Source organism: Melanotaenia boesemani, chromosome 24 (genome assembly GCF_017639745.1).
Source record: "Melanotaenia boesemani isolate fMelBoe1 chromosome 24, fMelBoe1.pri, whole genome shotgun sequence".
In the NCBI taxonomy this organism is placed as follows: Eukaryota; Metazoa; Chordata; class Actinopteri; order Atheriniformes; family Melanotaeniidae; genus Melanotaenia; species Melanotaenia boesemani.
Genome location: NC_055705.1, coordinates 22,735,508 through 22,754,674, shown reverse-complemented (window position 1 = coordinate 22,754,674; position 19,167 = coordinate 22,735,508). Strand labels below are relative to the sequence as shown.

The following is a 19,167-nucleotide window of genomic DNA, read 5'->3' as shown; positions in this document are numbered from 1 at the left end:
GTCAGACTGAAACAAAACATGGAAAAAATGAAAAGAAAGAGATGAAAGTGATTTACTGGACTTCCTTAAGATATTTCCAGCATCATTTATTCAGTCACACTCATGTTTTCAGCAGGAGCTGATTGAGAAGTTTTTATTTAGTCTCGGCATGATTTCCAAATGTGGGAATTTCCTCTTTTTGTTCAACTGATGTTTTTTTTTTTTCGTCTTTATTACTCGTGTAGACAAATGTCTGTATTCTTCCAGGACATTCACAGGCACATTGTTGTTCCAGAAAATGACTCTCAAAAACCTAAACCTAAACTATTTTGGCTTTTTTTATACGTTGGAAGCAGTTAAATATAAATTCAGTTTTCAGGTGATTTGGATCAGCTGTTAATGGGCTGAATGCAGTTCCTCGTGTTCAGCTTTAGAGTAAAAGATGTCTGTTTATTTCAGCAGCTGCAGTTTGAGGTGCTGTTTGATGCTTTAAACTGGCAGCTGTTTCTCTTCTTGTTATATTTATACCACTGGTGTGTGATTGAAGAGGAAAAGCTGAGTGCATACACATTTTTCCACCTAAACACACTGCCTGGCCAAAAAAAAAGTTGGTTCTCTAATGTCACAAGATAGTTGTATGTCGGGTCCTTAAGGGACAGCTTCTGGGTTCAGTTTCAGACCACAGTCTGCCATTTAGTGACCTCTTAATCTAACAAAAAACAAAACAAAACAACTAAACAGGGACTTAATAGGGGAGATTGTGTGGTCTATTCCTTGTTTTAGAGGTAACCCTACTTCATCACACCTAAATGAAACGAATGGCTTGTTCACAGGCTGCAAATTACTTGATGAGGAAGTTAATTAATCTGAATCAGGTGTGTTGGAGTGGGAACATGTCTAAGACATGCAGGGCAGTGGGTCCTGTAAACCTGGACTGAGCATCACTGCTATAGTGTGGATAGTCTGCTCTGGAGGTGGAACAAGTTCTACAAAGGCATCTGCTGCACTCTGATCTAATGCAAAGTGACACCACAGCATGAAATGATACAACTGTCTTTCAGTTTATGCAGAGTATGAAAAAGGGATCTTCGGATTTCATCCTGAAAGAAAGACATTGGTTATTCTGGGAGTGGAAAATGAGTGCAAAGTGGTTTTGCAGGATTATGAAACCAATAGAACCTCCCAGAGGTGAAAACAAGCCATGCAAACAGGAGGAAGAGGAAGAAGGGGAGTAAGGTTGAAGACAGGGGATGAGGATTTAGTGATTTTATAAGGAGGAAGAGGAGGAGTGAAAGTAGAAGAGCGCCTGTAGATAAACTGATTGCTCTAGAAGCTGTCAATAAGTCGGAGATCAGACCATGAAAAAAGCCATGTTGGGAAGATAGAGAGGTCTCTGGCTGATGGGAGGGAAAAGAACAAGAGGATATAGGAAACCTAAAACCAGACAAAAAAACAATAAAGGGCCTCAGAGAGGCGGGGGAGGGAAGCAGTGAAACATATAAAGATGGATCAAGCAGCTAGTGAAGGATAGAGGGAGAGAGTGATTGAGGGCATGAAGAGGAGGAGGTGTGGAAAAGCAGCCATGATGAGGTAGTTTCTACTGGACCATAAGATTGATGACTCTGCTCCAGAAAGAGAAGGAAGAGATAGTGAGGAGGAGGATGAAATAAGAAAAAAGTCCTGATGAAAAGAACCATCATGTCCCTCAAGACACGACAAAATCTACAGCCTGATAGAAGAATGAGCGCTTCTTATCACACGGCTTCCATCTTTAAACACAGCACCACAGGCATATTTGAATATTTTACTATCTTTAATAGGATCTATGCCTCTTTTTCTTTTTCTGGTTCATCATCCGTTGTGCATGATCTGTAACAACAGAGCAGAGCTGTCACATCATAAGAGATTATGTCCGGATCAAATGAAAGCCAGTTGGATTAAACTTTGTGTATCAGAAACCAAACACCCCATGAACTGCATATCAAATTTGGCTTTTTAATGCAAAGAGACATGCAGATTTTCTCACTGTGTCCATTTAAAAATGAGACTTTCCAAAGTGGAGAATCTGTCCAGCTAATGAATGAAAAGCTCATTTCAGAGTGAAATGTATAAAGTCCAGATGTGGAGCCCAGAATGACACTGAGGTGAGGAGGGAAACGGTGAAAGTGGGAACCAGGGATTGAGAAGAAGTGGATATTACTCTTCTCTCCTGGGATCGTTTCACCTAATCTCCCTTGATCCCTCACTGTCTTGTCCTCCTCCTCTTCTTTAACCTGCAGCAGTAGCTCCGAGTTACCCGGCTGTGTCCGCTCCACAGGGGATAAAAGAGATAAACAGCATTTGCAAACAGAGAGTGGTCAGATTGGAGACGGAGCAGGCCCCAGCTGCTCTGATATTCACTTTCTTCACACTGCAATACTCTCATCACACTCACAAGGTGATGTTATGAGCTGTAGTGAAGTAAAAGTGTTAAAAACGTCATAGCGCCTTGCTACTATAAATGCCTCTTCGATGAGATGAGATACAGTGTCGAGATGGTTATCTTACGGCTGTTTTAATATGTGCTTATGATTTGTTATCTCATCTTGTCTTTTAGATGCTGCCACCGAGGATGGAAGGTCTTTCTGCAAGCTGGGACTCGGTGGACATGATAAGAAATCTCAGCAGCGCTCTTTTTCAATCACAACACCAGCTCTAGAAAGCAGAAAGTCCATCATCTCATATTAATGTCAGCTGTGTTGTGGAGGCAGCCTCAAGCTGCACCGCCGGCTCAAACGCAACCCATGGAGGTGTCGCTTCGAAATTTCCAACACTGCTGCCGCTAGTAACGCCAGCCAAGTGAACAGCGATGCCTTCTAAAGTCTCGTGCTTATACTTGCTGACCGTGGTATGCTGGGCCAGCGCTCTGTGGTACCTGAGTGTGTCCCGTCCCTCTACATCTTATGTAGGCCAGATAAATATCCCAATGCGCAAGGCGCCCAAAGTTAGCAAGAACTCCACGTTCAGCAACATCCGTGCGCGCTCACTCAACCCGCATGACTTTGGCTACCTCATCAACGAGGACAAGAAGTGCAAAGCGGAGCCCCCCTTCCTCATTATCCTGATCAGCACCACCCACAAGGAATTTGATGCCCGTCAAGCCATCAGAGAGACATGGGGCGATGAGACCACATTCCCGGATGTACGCGTGGTTACGCTCTTTCTCTTGGGCAGAAGCACTGATGCTGTCCTCAACCAGATGGTGGAGCAGGAGAGTCAGATCTTTCATGACATTGTAGTGGAGGATTTTATCGACTCGTACCACAACCTGACCCTTAAGACACTGATGGGTATGCGCTGGGTGGCCACCTTCTGCCCAAAGGCTCAATATGTTCTCAAGACAGACAGTGACATCTTCGTCAATATGGAGAATCTTATCTTTAACCTTCTGAAGCCTGCCACCAAACCCAGGAAGAGGTATTTTACAGGCTACGTCATCAATGGTGGGCCAATCAGAGACATACGCAGCAAGTGGTACATGCCCAGGGATCTCTACCCGGATAGCAAGTACCCACCCTTTTGCTCTGGAACTGGTTATGTCTTCTCAGCAGATTTGGCTGAGCTCATATACAAGACGTCCTTACACACCAGGCTGCTGCACCTGGAGGACGTGTACGTTGGTGTGTGCCTTCGTAAACTAGGCATCCACCCTTTTCAGAACAGTGGCTTCAACCACTGGAAGATGGCCTATAGCCTCTGTCGCTACCGTCGGGTGGTCACGGTCCACCAGATCTCCCCAGAGGAAATGCACCGCATATGGAATGACATGACCAGCAAGAAACACCTTAAATGTTAGCAGAACTTTTAGGACTTGTGTCTTTGGAAGAGTCATAAAGAATTAACGACCTATTTCCCATCATAGGTGAATAAGGGCGCATTCACACTGGTGCTTTTTGGTCAGTTTTAACCGAACTCCGGTCCAGTTCCTTGGATAGTAGGAGTGGATGATATTGCCAAAAATTAGATGACAACATTTTTCTAAAATATTTCTGACAATATCACAGACAATATTGATATCTTTGGCCACACAATAATTCACAGCATCGGTAATATCCTTCCAGCTTTTGCTTGTCATAAGGCCTATACCACGATAAAACCATTGTAGTTTGGTTTGTTTTTTGCTTGTAGTCACTGAAGTTTTATATTTACATGCATGTAAACCTGGCCAAAAAAATAAGTTGCCACCTGGATTTAACTAAGCAAATAGGCAGGAGCCTCCTATTGGATAAGTTTTGCAGGGTGATCATTTTTCAGCTGCAACATATTATTTAACCCCAACTGATCCAATGAGCAGCTTCCCGTGTCTTTAACAACCATGTGGAAAGACACATCAGTGGTTGTGGAAAAGATGTTAGTCTGTTTCAAAAGGGTCAGATCATTGGCATCAAGCAGATAAAACATCTAAGGAGATGCAGAAACTACTAAAACTGGGTTCAGAACTGTCAAACGCATTATTGAAAACTGGAAGGATGGTGGGGAACCATCGTCTTCCAAGAAGAAATGTGGTCAGAAAAACATCCTGAATGTTTGGTCAAATCAAATGAAAGAAAAACAGCAGTAGAACTCAGGGCTATGTTTAATAGTGAAAGTAAGAACATTTCCACCTGTGAAGGAACTCATAGGATTGGGACTGAACAGCTGTGTAGCCATAAGAAAACCACTAATCAGTAAAGCTAACTGGAGAAAAAGGCTTGAGTTTGCTAGGAAGTATAAAGACTGGACTTTGGAGCAATGGAAGAAGGTCATGTGGTCTTATAAGTTCAGATTGACACTGTTCCAGAGTGATGGAGCATCAGGGTAAGAAGAGAGGCAGATGAGGTGATGCAGCCATCATGCCTAGTGCTACTGTACAAGCATGTGGGGGCAGTCTATGATCTAGGGTTGCTGCAGTTGGTCAGGTCTAGGTTCAGCAGCATTATGTGTCCAAAGAATGAGGTCAGCAGACTGCCCGAATAAACTGAATGAGCAGGTTATTCCATCTTCCCTGATGGCACAGTGCCTGGAATCATGGGGCTCAGACTGTGAAAGAGTGGTTCAAGGAACAGAGATATCATTTTCACACAGGGATCGGCCACCACAGAATCCAGACCTGAACCCTATTGAGAATCTTTGGGATGTGCTGGAAAAGGCTTTGAGCAGTGGTCGGACTCTCCATCATCAATACAAGATCTTTTAGAGAAATTAATGCAACAATGGATGGAAATAAATTTTGTGACATTGCAGAAGCTTATAGAGACAATGACAGAGCGAATGCTGCTGGAATCAAAGCTAAAGGCGGTCCAACCAAATATTAGAGTGTGAGCCTTTATATTTTTTGGGGGTGGCCATTTTTCAATTTTTTTTTTTTTTTTTTTTGTGCCAGGCAGTGTATATATAAAACCTTAGGTGTTGGGGGACTGCTGTGCGAGTCCTGGTGTTGTGTTGAAATAACCACCCCTGCTGCAGCGCGTGATTCATGATTCTAGTAAAAACAGAAACAAGAATGCATAAATTTTTTGTTGCTTCATTGTTTACTTGTGGGGAACGAGCCATTTTCCATCCAGGCCAATCAACAATCCGGATTTACTTCTTTCTTCATGGTCAGAGGTTGTTTCGAAAATGTTGCCCCTAGCGAGCAGTTTCTGTAATTGCGTGACGTTGTCCTGGAGGTTTAGTCCGCTTGTGTGAATTGCAGTGTAAAAGCAAACCAAACCAAACTAAGGTGCAAAATATTTTGGAATTCCCCTCCAATCAAATCTCCTGGAGTATCCTGGTGTGAATGCGCCCAGCTGTACAGCACTTAGTGCAAAGCTCAAGGACCAAATCTGATGTGACATGCAAGGCTTTATTTTGCCATTGCTTGGCCAGGAATCTCGACAGTACAAGGCCACATCAAACTTATCAGTGTTGTCGTTTTGCTTTAATGCTAGCATAGCTAACAGAATCTTAAATCAGTCACCAACTAGGAAATATTTCCCCAAATTCTGCACAACCCAAGTGATCGCTTTCCTTTGCCAGCAGCACCATGATTTCTCCATGTAATTACAAGACAGGAAGCAGTGAGGCTTGTGTTAAACTCTTCATTTACACAAGGCACAGACTGTCACTAATTACCAAACTGTAGAGGACATAAACGCCGACACGCTCCTCTGAACCCAGACGCTCTTCTTGGGTTGATCACAGGCTCTAATTATGAATGTTCTTGATGTATTTTATGTTGTTGTTCTTTCTGAACAAGGTTGTAATGTTGGATAACTGTCTGGCAGTCACCGTCATGGGATGACTCAATGTTGCTTGAGCAGATGTTAATATGTGGACTCTAATACTTTCTCAGAATCAGACATATTTTCTTACAACGGTTCACAGATCTTTATACTGTGCAACAAGCAAACAAACAAACAAAAAAAATGAAAAAGTATCTGCTCAGATATGAGCTGCCTGCATTCCTGTGTGAATGTTAACTTCGTTTCATGTGTAATGTGCAGTCTTTGTCTCGGGCAGTGCTGTGAGCAAGCTGCAGACTATTCTATTTTCTATTACTTGAACATGAGGAACAGCAGAAGTTCTGCAAGATCAGTAAAAGTGTTTTCTGAGGATGTCTTACATTTTTGAGTGCTTTCTTTTCCATTACTTGGGATTAAATAAACTGCTTTCATATGACTTTATATTGTATTCATTACAGAAAACAATGTAAAACCCCTACACTCACAGGTGGTGGAAACCTTCCTCAGAGGTTTTCTCCATATTGACATGACAGCATCACACAGTTGCTGCAGGTTTGTCGGCTGCATCCATGATGAGAATCTCCCGTTCCACCACATCCCAAAGCTGCTCTACTGGACTGAGATCTGGTGGCTGTGGAGGCCGTTGGAGTCCAGTGAACTCATCGTCATGTTCTAGAAAGCAGGTGGAGATGATCTGAGCTTTGTGACATGGTGCATTATCCTGCTGGAAGTAGCATGAGAAGATGCTCCACTGTGGTCATATAGGGATGGACATGGTCAGCAACAATACTCAGGTAGGCTGTGCTGGTTAAACCAGACCACGTTGGTACTAAGGGGCCCAAAGTGGGCCAAGAAAATCTCCCCCCACCATTACACCAGCAGCAGCCTGAAGCGTTGATCCAAGGCAGGATGGATCCATGTTTTCATGATGTTTGCAGCAGATTCTGAGCCGAGCATCTGAATGTGGAGCTGAAATGGAGACTCATCAGACCAGCAACGTTTCTCCATCTTCTATTGTCCAGTGTTGGTGAGTGTGTGTGAATTGTAGCCTCAGTTTCCTGTTCTTAGCTGACAGGAGGTCCCGGTGTGTCTTCTGCTGCTGGAGCCCATCTGCTGAGATGTTTGTGTGTCAGCCATGCCCCATTCACTCTTTAATCCCCTTTCTTCCTCATCTGGATGCTCAGTTTGAACTTCAGCAAGTCGTCTTCACCATGTCTTCATGATTACATGCTGCCATGTGACTGGCTGATCAGATATTTGTGTGTGTGTAATAAGTGTTTAGATGGATGACATAGATGCTGAAGTGTGATAAAATCAGAACAGCTTCTGTTTCATTTTCAAGTGAAAAAAGATTTTCAACCATAAGGCCTTGAAGGTGGATTCTGTTGAGTTTTACAGACAAGGTGGATTTTTCGTCAGGTTAAAAATTCATTTATTTATTTCTCTTTTTTTGGTCTGTAACATTTTTTAAATGTGGCTCCTGCTTTATTATCACAACAGAGCCTGTGTCAGTGTGTTCTAGCATTGTTGAATCAGCTCAGAAAAAATAAAGTATTTATTTTTTGTGGTTCATTTAACTTTGGGTATTCCATGTAGATGTATTAAGGCTAATTTTCCCACAATGAAAAGACTAAAAAGGAAGTTCTTAAGTTCTTTGAGGGAATTGATGGATTTATATCCATGGAAAACACTTAAATTACTTTTTTGTTTGGGGTTGGAGTATTTAAATAAATAAATTTTCTTTTTGAAAGTCATTTTTACCAGCTTGACATTTTTCAGTAGACATAGCATCTCGCTTGGAGTCCGACAGGAAAATCAAGCAGGAGGTAAAAACAGATTGTAGATGACAGCTCTAACTTCCTGTCCTGCTGTGTAGGACTGATTCCTCCATATGATTTTTGACTACAGTGACAAACAATGAATAATTTTACTTTCACATCCACAGCCTGCGGAATATTGTGTTACTTAAAGAAATGTTTCTGAATCCTGGTCCTCGAGGACCCCTGCCTTACGTGTTTTAGACGTTTCCAACTCCAGCACATCTAAGTCAGATTTACTGAACTGCTCTTCAAATTTGTTGCAAGCTTGCTAATGAGCCATTCATTTCAGTTAGGTGTGTTAGAGTGTGGAGTGAAAAACATGCAAAGCAGGGGTCTCTGGGGACCAGAATTGAGAAGCACTGACTTAAAGACGCTGAAGGGATGGGACTAAAAGCATCCCTGGACCACAACCACAAACACCAAAAACCAACATTCTTTGGAAGTATCATTATTTGTGTAATCGCTCTTCATATGGTCATCAGCATCCAGCCATGTCCTATGCATACAGAGATTCCTTTTGATTCTGCTAATCTTCTGATGATATTCTACACTGTAGATGGTGGATCTCTGAAATGCTCCTTTTATACCCAGTCATGTTACTGACCTCCATCCATCCATCCATCCATCCATCTATCCATTATCTTAACCGCTTAGTCCATTTTTGGGTCGTGGGTAAGCTGGAGCCTATTTTAGCAGGTGAGAGGCAGGTACACCCTGGACAGGTCACCTGTCTGTCGTAGGGCCAACACAGATATAGACAAACAACCATTCACACACAGGGAGAATTTAGAATAACCAATTAACCTAACAGGCATGTCTTTGGACGGTGGGAGGAAGCCGGAGAACCCGGAGAGAACCCACGCATACACGGGGAGAACATGCAGACTCCACACAGAAAGGCCACGCCCCCCAGGTTCAAACCAAAAAGGAAAAATACAATTATATACTATAAATGTCTAGATTATGTAACAATTAATGATAAAATGTATTATTTTATTTCACTTTACAGTTCCCTATTTCCTTGTTTATTGTGTCATAAGTTTATCTTTTTATTTCCTTATTCAGTTTCTTATACAGATTTATTATTTTTTTCCTCCTATTTGTCTTCATCGTGTAGCAACAGACTAACTGGTCAGCTCCTATCATGATTGTGTTTTTAATCAGATATCTAAAATCAACACGGTAACATGACCCCCAGAAAGGTGGATGAAAGGTGTCGCCAGCAGCGTGAGCCACTTAGGCTCCAGACTCTTTACTTGTATTTATTACAGGCGTTGATATCGACCAGCGAGAGCTGGAAATGGGCCCTGGAGGTCACTCAGGACATCTCTGGAGAGTGTTGTAATGGCCGTGTGTTTGTGATGCAGCTACAGGCCCTGGTGTGTTGTCATATGTGAGATGGATGGAGAAGGTCATTCATTCATTTTCTATACAACTTATTTCTATTCGGGATCGCGGGGAAGCTGAAGTCTTCTCAGCCAGTTAGAGAGCAGATCAGGAAGGTAATTATCTGAAATCACTGAAATGTTCGGCAGATTTTTACCAATGAAGGTAATTAAAAAATAGAAAACGAAAGAACGTGAGTTTTTACCGTCTTCGAAGTTGTGAAATGAACCATTTTTAAACCAGTTTTTAAAAAGATTAAGTTTTTCAGCTTTGACAACAAAAAGAAAATTTTAACTGGGCGTATACTCTTTTGTATTTTCGGACTTATGAAATTTATTTGTAACTTCTTTTTGTGTGTGTGTTTTTAAATATAAAACCTAAAATGTAAATTTCTGATTCTGATTTTATCTATAAAAATGTACCTGCTATTTCTGACACATTTTCTGATGTGTAAAATTAACTTGTAATTTATAAATTATATGTCCTGACCAAGCAGCAACCTCTGGCAGTAAAATGCGAAGCCTATGTGGAAGTGCAAAAAATTGCAGTTCCCCCCTCATCCACTAGGGGCAAATCCCCATAAACTCCCATGTTAAAAAGACCAGCTTCACAGCAGAAATAAACATGTTTAAAGCCTGGTACAAAAATCCATTTTAAGATTAACAGGCCAAGTTTACCTACATGACAACTGTGAGGGGGGTGATTTTTTTACAACTCATCCATTTGGATGTTATTTGATCTTGAAATTTGGCATAATTAGGGGCGTGTCCTTTTGATTGACATGTATCCAATATCCGCAGCAAGAAGGCAGACTGCAGCATAACCGCGTTTTTTAGCCGTCTTAGCTTTAGCCCGCTTACCTTCGTTAGTCGGTTAGCTCACGTTAGATCCGAGTTGGCTCAGTTAGCTCTTAGCTACAAGCAGCTCGGAGTTTGATAGACATCAATCATCCACCCCCACTTTCACAGCCCCCCTCTCAGCGTAACGCTGCAAAGATGGCGACGGTGGGAACGCCCAGCGAGCTTCACTTTTGCTCTACAGAAACCTACGGGTGACGTCACGGAGGCTCCGCCCATCTTTTAGATACAGTCTGTGGTCCTGACATGTACATTTTACTTCATACTTTCAGAATTAATCCCTACTTGTAGATTTCATCTGTAGTACTTGTACGTGTTACATGTGAAAATATGAAGCTATAAAACATGTAGAGGTTACACAGCTTGTCCTAGCGATATATTGATCTGCTTGTTTTCTTCGTAGGTCAAGTATTTGCAGCTCTGGCTTGCAGCCTTTTAGGTGAGTGGATATGACTGTGTGCTATCTGTCCGTGAATGTGGCATTGATTTACTGAAAGCCTTGTAGTCTCTGATGCCTACAGGCGTGTGTGCCTGTGTGGATGAGTGTGCACGCTGGATTTGTGAACGCTTTGTTCCAGGCATCATCATCATCTAAAGGAGATTCCTGCGGGACCTGATGCTGAAGAAATGAAAAATCTCTTCTGATCTGCAAAGACAAACAGAAAGAAGTGTGAAACACTCGCGACAAGGTTTTTTTTTTCTTTCAAATCCCTGAACCGTTTAGAGTAAAACCTTCTGGAACAGTTCCACTTTCATTCCCAGCTGCCATGTTTGCATCAAATTCTTCTTTCTGATCAGTTTCTCTCACAGTTAAAGTAACTCAAACCTAACTGAAAGAGTTTTAGGTGAGCTTGTGATGCGCTCGCTCTTTAGGTTTATGGTTTGGAAAAAAAGCTGCCACACTCAGTTATCCATTAATGACTTTGTTTTTTTTCCACAAAATGTTCCTGCAAAGTCTGCCCAGTGGTGTACATGCAAAATAATTGTTATTCACAGCTTCTCATGCTCGGTGCTGTTTTGTGTTCCTCTGATCCCCCATGGCTTGTGCAATTTAACACAATATGCTGAGTAATACAAAGTCAGCTTTGTAATTGGCCAAACAACCCAGTGGTAGAGAATTTAAAAGTCTGAAGCTTGGGGAAATGATGATTCTGGGGCTTGTGGTAAATGGAGCTCGTAACGAGTGAGCCGGAGTGCAGGGCAACTGGGAGCGCTCAGATGGGAAGGCAGGCGGTGTAGAAACCGCTCTGCAGGAGCTCAGAGAGGACCTCTGTTTGTCGTTGGAGATGTTTTATGACCCTGATGAAGATATTTGTTCACTGCTGCACTTTCGTTAACCGTAAACACGGCGTTCTCAGCCTCCCTGCGGCCCTGCAGCCTGTCCTCGGAGGCGTAGATGATGTGTCTTTATGTGAAAGAAGCCGTAGAATAAATAGGCGGCTTGCAACCTGCCATCTGTGTCGTTTGCACTTGCACCAAGGTGAAGTAAAGAGGGTTTGCTGAGAGCAGCTGGGGAGCCGTCATACAGTCCACCGCCTCCTCTAGGCCTCGCAGAAACTCTCTTCAGCCTTCCTGGATTATGGTGACAGGTGGTTCTTACCCGTCAGCGGGTCTGCAGATCTACAGACTCCTGGTTTGAGCCTCGGCCGGAGCTGCGTGGGTTTCATGATGCAGACTGAAAGCAGCCTGAGTTCATTCTGTCAGTAAATTCTGGTTCAGTTTAATCAGTCAGCAAGCTTTTCAAAAGTTTATGAATTCTATTTTTTTTTTTATGTAAATTGGTTTTCTAAATGTGATTTTAATACTGAATTTGTTAATGTCTTTCTTGAAAAGTGAGTGTGTTTTGCACTTCTCAGCCACCGTAGTTTCCCCCTCCCCCTCAGGTTAAGAGTCTGGGATTGTTTCAGTCCCATAAATGTACCATCACTGGTTCAGCTACTTCCACCTACGTCACATCTCCCGTCTCCACCCAGCAGTGCTGCTATCCTGGTCCACATCCCGGCTTGTCTACTCCATAAACTGCTTCTCACCTTCAAGGCTTCTGTATCCTCACGAGCTCCTCCACATTAACATCCCCACCCCCAGATCCCCCTCCTCCATCAAACTCACCCTCCCGCCTGCTCGCTTGTCCACCATGAGGTCGAGAGCCTTCAGCCGCTCGGCCCCCCGTCTTTAGACCCCTCTGCCACTGGACATGAAACATTCAGATTCTCTCACCTCCTTTAAATTCCATCTTAAAACATCCTTTTAGACGTGGGACTGGAATGACTTCACTGTTCACTTTATTGCTCTTTTTACTATTTTATTATTTAATTGTATCTTTGTTTCTGTACTTCCTGCTCTGTATTTCTTTCTTTTCTATTTGTTTTTTCTCCTGCAGTTTCCGTCTGTGTGTTTTACAGAAACCTGGTCTTTATTTTGAGATTACTCAGCTGAGATCATGTGACCACTTACAGGTAAAATTAAGTTCAAGCTCAAAAATCAGTCAAAGTTCCTTAAAGCCTGGTACACACAACGACTTTTAGGCTGTTTTTGTCCCAGTTTTGCCTCTTCCTGACCTCAGACAGCAAACACCGATCATCGTGAGATTTCCCTGTCCAATTATCATTTGTGTGTGTGTGTGTGTGTGTGTGTGTGTGTAATTTGATTGTAATTATATGTGCTAACTTTTGTTGTTAAACATTAAAAAGTAAAATTTAAACTAAATCTGTATTGTAAAAGTACACATATAAGCTGTATTTTCATTGCACAATTTAACTAAAATTTTATTATTTTACGTGTTTTTCATTTTATCTTCAACTGGAACATTAGTTCTTTATTTACGTTTTATTTTTTGATGGTGTGTGTTTGTCTGCATGTGTGTGAATGTGAGATATAAGGAATGAATTAAGTTTACTGTTGGCAATAACGGTACGTTCGGGCAATCTAACTTAAATAACTCATCAGGAACATATTCAGGATGAGTCGTTTCTATATGTCAAACAAACTCATATTTACTTGCTGCTCAATAAAACTTAAAGGTCACATTTTGATGCTGTTGGGATTAAATATACAGAAACTATTTCTCTTCATCCTGACTGCTTGTTTTTTCTCTCTTGATAAATACACATCAAACAGAAGTCGATTCGCTGCCTCCACGACTGAACATCTAGATTTGTTTTGAAACAAATCAATGGCATGGAGGGGGAATAAGCCTCAGAGCTCCTGCTGTGTTCACCTTCACATCACTGCAGAAACAACGGACTTCTAACCGCATGTTTCTGCACGACTTGCATGTCCAGGTGCAGAACGTTAACCCCTCTCTGGCTGAAACCAGGCCTTGTTTCAGCTGCATGGATTATTTTCTTCCGTCCATAACAGACAGAGTGGATTTAAATAGGACGCATACATCATGGTGTGAGGCAGCGCTGACAGAGATGAGTCTGGCAGCTCGGCTGAATTTGAATTGCACCAGATATAAATTAACTCCTAATGTCCTGGGATGAAAGGCGATCCCGTGGAACTGATGGAGAGTTCAGCTCTACCTTCTGAAAGCAGCATATTTATGACCAGCTGCTAGCTTCGGAGGAATATCTGTGTGAGAGCAAAGCTTCATAAATAGTTGATGGGCTCAGAATATGGAGATTCTTTGATTCAGAGAGCAGGTTAGGGTTAGGGAGGAGGGGGTGTCACGATTACTTAATTTTACAACTAATCGCAGTATTAAACACCACGATTGGCAGATTTCAGACAGAACAAAACGATAATTGATATATCAGATATATTTCATGATACATGCAGCCATCCTCTAAACGTAAGCCTTGAAAAGTGTCAGAATCTTCATAAATAAGTCATATAAAGTGGTTTTTGGTGAATTTGGCTCACTGCTGTGACGAAGCCCAAAATGAGCTTCACTCGCTGAGATATTGACATATTCAGATTTTTACTTTGGCTTCAGTAATAACTTTGTTATAAAAAAAAAAAAAAACATGTTAACTCCACTAATGAATCTCTTTGCAGTAATGCAGGGGTGTCCTGCAGGTTTTAGATGCTTCCCTGCTCACACACCTGACTGGAGGTAATGGGTCATTGTGCAGAAGTTTACAGGAAGCTGCTGGAACTGTTTGATTTGAATCATGTTTTGGAGCAGGAAAACAACTAAAACTGGCAGAATCGTGGCCCTTGAGGACCAGAGTTTGTCACCCCTGCGGATTAACACGTTCATTTTAACTGCCCTAACTAAGCCAGAAAATCCTAATATAAGCTGTGTTCGTGTGATTTTACACATTTATTTCTGTTGGGAAATTAATTAATGCAAAATAACTATGATGACTGTAAAAATCATATTATTATTTCTTTGAAAACAATCATACCAAGAACATCTGTAATGGTTGCATCCTTAGAAGAGGGTACCTGTAAGATGCTTCCTGCCTTTTTAATGTCTAAGAATCCACTCACATTTTTATGTCCCTCTGTGGAGGTGGAATCTATGAACATCCTTAATCCTTGTATAAATTCCTTTTTCATGCATCCAAGTGAACTACAGAGCTGGTAAAGCTATCTGAGGGCACTGGGGTGCATCTCACTGCATTTGTTTTACCTGATAAATTCCAGATAAACTTTTCTTTATCCTTTACTTTCCAAATGTGGTCATGGTAACTGATGTAAAGATTGATATTTTAGAATTTTTAATTTACCGACTGAAGTTGCACATTGAAACCATTATTTAAACTACACAGCCTATTCAAAAACAAAGTTACACACTCATATCTAATTGAACCTCCTTTAGCTTCGATTCCAGCAGCATTCTCTGTGACATCGTCTTAAATAGCTTCTTTACTGTCACATTTATTTCCATCCACCTTGTTTTTTCTCCAAGATCTTGTAGTGATGATGGGACAGTCGGACCGCTGCACATCCCAAAGATCCTCCAAGGGGTTCAGGTCTGGACTCTGTGGAGGCCGATCCATGTGTGAAAATGATGTCTCCTGTTCCCTGAACCACTCTTTCACAATCTGATCCCCATGAATTCTGGCACTGTGACATCAGGGAAGATGGAATAACCTGCTCATTCAGTATATTCAGGTATCAGCTGACCTCATTCTTTGGACACATAATGTTGCTGAACCTAGACCTGAACCTAGACCTGATCCTAGACCTGAGCAACTGCAGCAACTCCAGATCATAGACTGCCTCCACAGGCATGTACAGTAGCACTAGCCATGATGGCTGCATCACCTCATCTGCCTCTCTTCTTACCCTGATACTCCATCACTCTGGAACAGGGTCAATCTGGACTCATCAGACCCCGGTTGACTCTCACAACACATTTGAGTCTGCCAGGCCTGACTGGCATCCTCCCCCACCATCTGACCCAGCTAAACACCTGGTGATCAGGTGACCCTCTTATCCTTGAACACTGTTTGTTATGGACAGTCCATGACAAGCATAGAAATACAATAATAGAACACAGCTCCAGTTCAGGGTCCAGATTAGGGGGACCGGTCCTCCCAATAACTGCTACTCCAGGCCTCACCGCCATCACCTACGTAAGCATTGAAGTCCTCCAGCAGAACAAGGGAGTCCCTGAAAGACTGAAAGACTGAAAGTGCTTCGTCTAAGAACTCCAAAAAGGGTGTTTACTTGGTGCATAGGCACAAATAGACAGAACCTAACCCCCTGGCAAATGTGAAGAAGGGGAGCTACCCTTTCTTGGTGCATCTGGCTAGAAGCTGCAGTCTCCTGGTTCTCTCGCTCTCCTCCTGCAGCAACTGGTTTGTTCACCACTGACTTGCAACCACATTACACCACTGACCGTCCACTCATACATGCTGCACACACTTATCAAAGTTTATTTTTTTAATTATATAATATGTTTTGCATAATTTAGATCATCCACATTTTATCACAGCCTCCCACGCGGGTCGTGACACATTCACTGTGATTTGTCCTGAGTCCATGTAGTAATTTCCAGTAAAGAATCGTGTCTGATTTTAATGCAGATCACCAGCATCAAGTGTTACAGTCACTCAGCCACTCCTCCAGCACTCCCCTGATTCTTCACACCAGTTCCTGATCCACTCATCAGCGTTAACCCAACCTGTCACACCTGTTCCCCATTGACTCTCCAGTCCTTATATACTCCACCATCTCAGTTACTCCTTGTCGGACCTCAAACCACACACCTTATGGACTCACTCCCTCTCCATTCCCGGATTCCTCAACCCTACTACCTCCTCCAGTACCGGTATCAGTATGTTTATCTTCTGTGTACTATTCAGTGAATAAACCCTTGTTAACGTGCCCTTGTCTCCCTGGAGTCAATGTGTAACATCAAGCCTTATACTGGTGCCCCATGCACACAGAGATTCCCCCTGAGTCTCTGTATCTTCTGATGATATTCTACACTGTAGATGGCGGATCTTCAAAGTCTGAGGAACATTTTTCTAAAATTGTTCCACATCTTCTGGAACCAGTTTGTCTCAGATTGGTGAACCTCTGTCCATCGTTTCACCTGAGAGACTCTGCCTCTCTGAAATGCTCCTTTTTATACCCAGTCATGTTACTGACCTGTTGCCAGTTAATCTGATTAGTTGTCTGATGCTCCTCCAGGTGTTTCTGATTTGTACCAGTTACCTTTCCAGCCTTTTGTTGCTCCTGTTCCAACTTCAAATTCAAAATGTGTGTTCCAACATCATACATGTTTATTTTTAACACAAAACCACAACTTGTACTAAATTGTATTTAACTGTAAAGATGAAGTGAATGTCATATAATTCATACTGCAGCTGGTGAGAGGTCATTTTGAAGCTAGCTCTCTCACTCATTATGCTATGCCACTTCCTGAAGCTACCTCTGAGCGGGCAGATAACAGAGTGGTGTGAATATTCTCATTTAATTCTCAGCATGACATGAATAAACACAGAACTTTAAGAATTCATTCTTCCTTTTTATAGGCTCATTGACTTTGAAATTCCTACAGTTGCAACATCTGACTTTTATCAGTGATTCACCAGGTTCTGTTGCTTTTCAAGCCTCACATTATGCAATAAAGAACAGGCGGTCCTCTTCTAGATTAGAACAAACGTGGACCTACTCAGTCTTTAGTTGTGGTCCAAGCCACTCGCCCAGCAGGAAGTTCACAGCCTCATTTGGGATATAATTAATCTCCATCAGCACCAGTCACCATCTAACCCACATTTCACACCCAGTTTTGAACTTTAATGCACCAACCACTGGGAGCATGCCTGAAGAGGCAGCTGATAAAAGAAGAAGGCAAAAGTAAAAGAGAAAAACTACAGAGTGGTTATAAATTGTTGAAAAAGGCTGTTTCTCTGGAACGAAGGCAGGCACCAGCTTTTTCCCCTTTTTTCTTTCTGGCTTTCATATTCTGTGTCCAACCCTGTATCCCGGAGGTCTGCTCCGTGTCTTTCTGTCTCTGAAAATCTAAGCCAATCTTAAGCCTCCATCTACTCTATCTGCCTCCCTGTCTGACATTTTCTTCCCATCTGACTCTGTTCTTACTGCGAAGCTTAGAAAAACCTCGGCAGATGTCTGAGAGACTGTTTGGCCGGCTCTGTGCTGTCAACAGAAAACACAGCTTTAAACGGGAAAACAAGGCTATTTGAAGTTGGCTTTGACACAAGATTTATACATCTAAAGACAAAGTAGAGGACTAAAGAAAGGGAAGCTTACATTGTCTTTGCCCTTGTTTGACATTTTTCCTGCAAACGTTCTGTAAGCTGCATGGAGGGAAATGCAAACACATGGTTCCTGGCGCGGTGATGGCTTTTATCTTTGCAGGGTTCGCTGTACATTAACCGTGTCATTTACAAACAGAAAAACCCCCAAAAGGTGAGAAAATATGCTGTGGAAAGAGAGTAGCACAGATAAACACAATCTAGGCTGGGAATATATATGCTTTTTAGTATGGATTTGTGATGGCTGCATGATATATCACTACATTTGGAGCCTTACAGCCCATTTATGCTCCTTTACATAGTAAATAGCGACATCCGTTTCAAACGTCACCATACGTCGTCCTTGTACTTAAGTTGCCATGTTTGTTAAGTCAGTTCCTCCACTAGGGGGCAGTGCTGAGTTCAGAGTTCACTCCTGCAAGCTGACCTCAGTTTCAGGCACAGTTTAGCAGCGGTAACGTCATTTCCAATCCCCAAACACACCCTAAACACTCTCATATAGTCTTTCTTCAAAAGCTCGTGCAATTACTGCAGTTGCTGTCCTCGCCTTCATTCTTCTGCTTTTTTGTTCTCTTCCTGTTTCTTTTCTTCTTCTCTGGTTTGTTTCTTTCATTGGTCGCATTTGAGCTATTCTGCTCAGCACTGCCCCCGCAGTTTCCAGGTTGTATTGCTCCATCTTCTGCATCAAGTGACGGATAGCTAAAAGTACAAATTTTACAGCCTTTTGTAGGCAAAGTGTGATCCAGTGTTGTTGTATATTTATTAACAGGAAGACAGAGTGTTGAGGGCGGCAACAACGGCAAAAACAAACAAACCAAAGCTTTGCTATTGGCCGTTAACAGCTGGAACATCAGCCCAACCAACTCACTATGTCTTCCACACATGGTAAACATGAAGCGAACCAACCACGTTAACTTCCAGCCAATGGAAGACTTTAAATGAGACGAGTCATCGTTCACTGCCTCTAACATGTTCAATGACACTCTGTAAATATCACTAAGATTAACAGAAAAAAGGAGAATAATGAAGAAAAGTAAAAAGGAAAGTAGGAAAAGGAAGAGAAGACAAAGACAAAGTAGACAGAAGCAAGGACCTTCAATCCAGCCTAACACCAGACAACCAGCTGCTGTACAGAAACACAACAGAGAATTTCCTACAGCTTTTACAGGTAAACTAAGCTGACAATCATCAGGAGTTCCTAAAA

At 42.2% G+C, this 19,167-nt stretch overlaps 1 protein-coding gene across 3 annotated transcripts in view; it reads left to right on the top strand.

Moving 5' to 3' along the window:
* The window catches only part of LOC121635665 (beta-1,3-galactosyltransferase 1-like), a 157,463-nt gene extending 153,292 nt beyond the window's left edge, over nucleotides 1-4,171 (top strand). For 2 of the 3 annotated variants that reach the window (XM_041978944.1, XM_041978945.1), the window contains exon 4: nucleotides 2,576-4,171. In XM_041978944.1, the coding sequence (XP_041834878.1) occupies nucleotides 2,828-3,814 (987 nt within the window). In that variant the 5' untranslated portion in view covers nucleotides 2,576-2,827 and the 3' untranslated portion in view covers nucleotides 3,815-4,171. Of the gene's footprint in view, nucleotides 1-2,349; nucleotides 2,417-2,575 lie in introns of those variants that run through there. The other variant, XM_041978946.1, reaches the window with a different exon arrangement.
* Nucleotides 4,172-19,167: the final 14,996 nt, after the last annotated feature.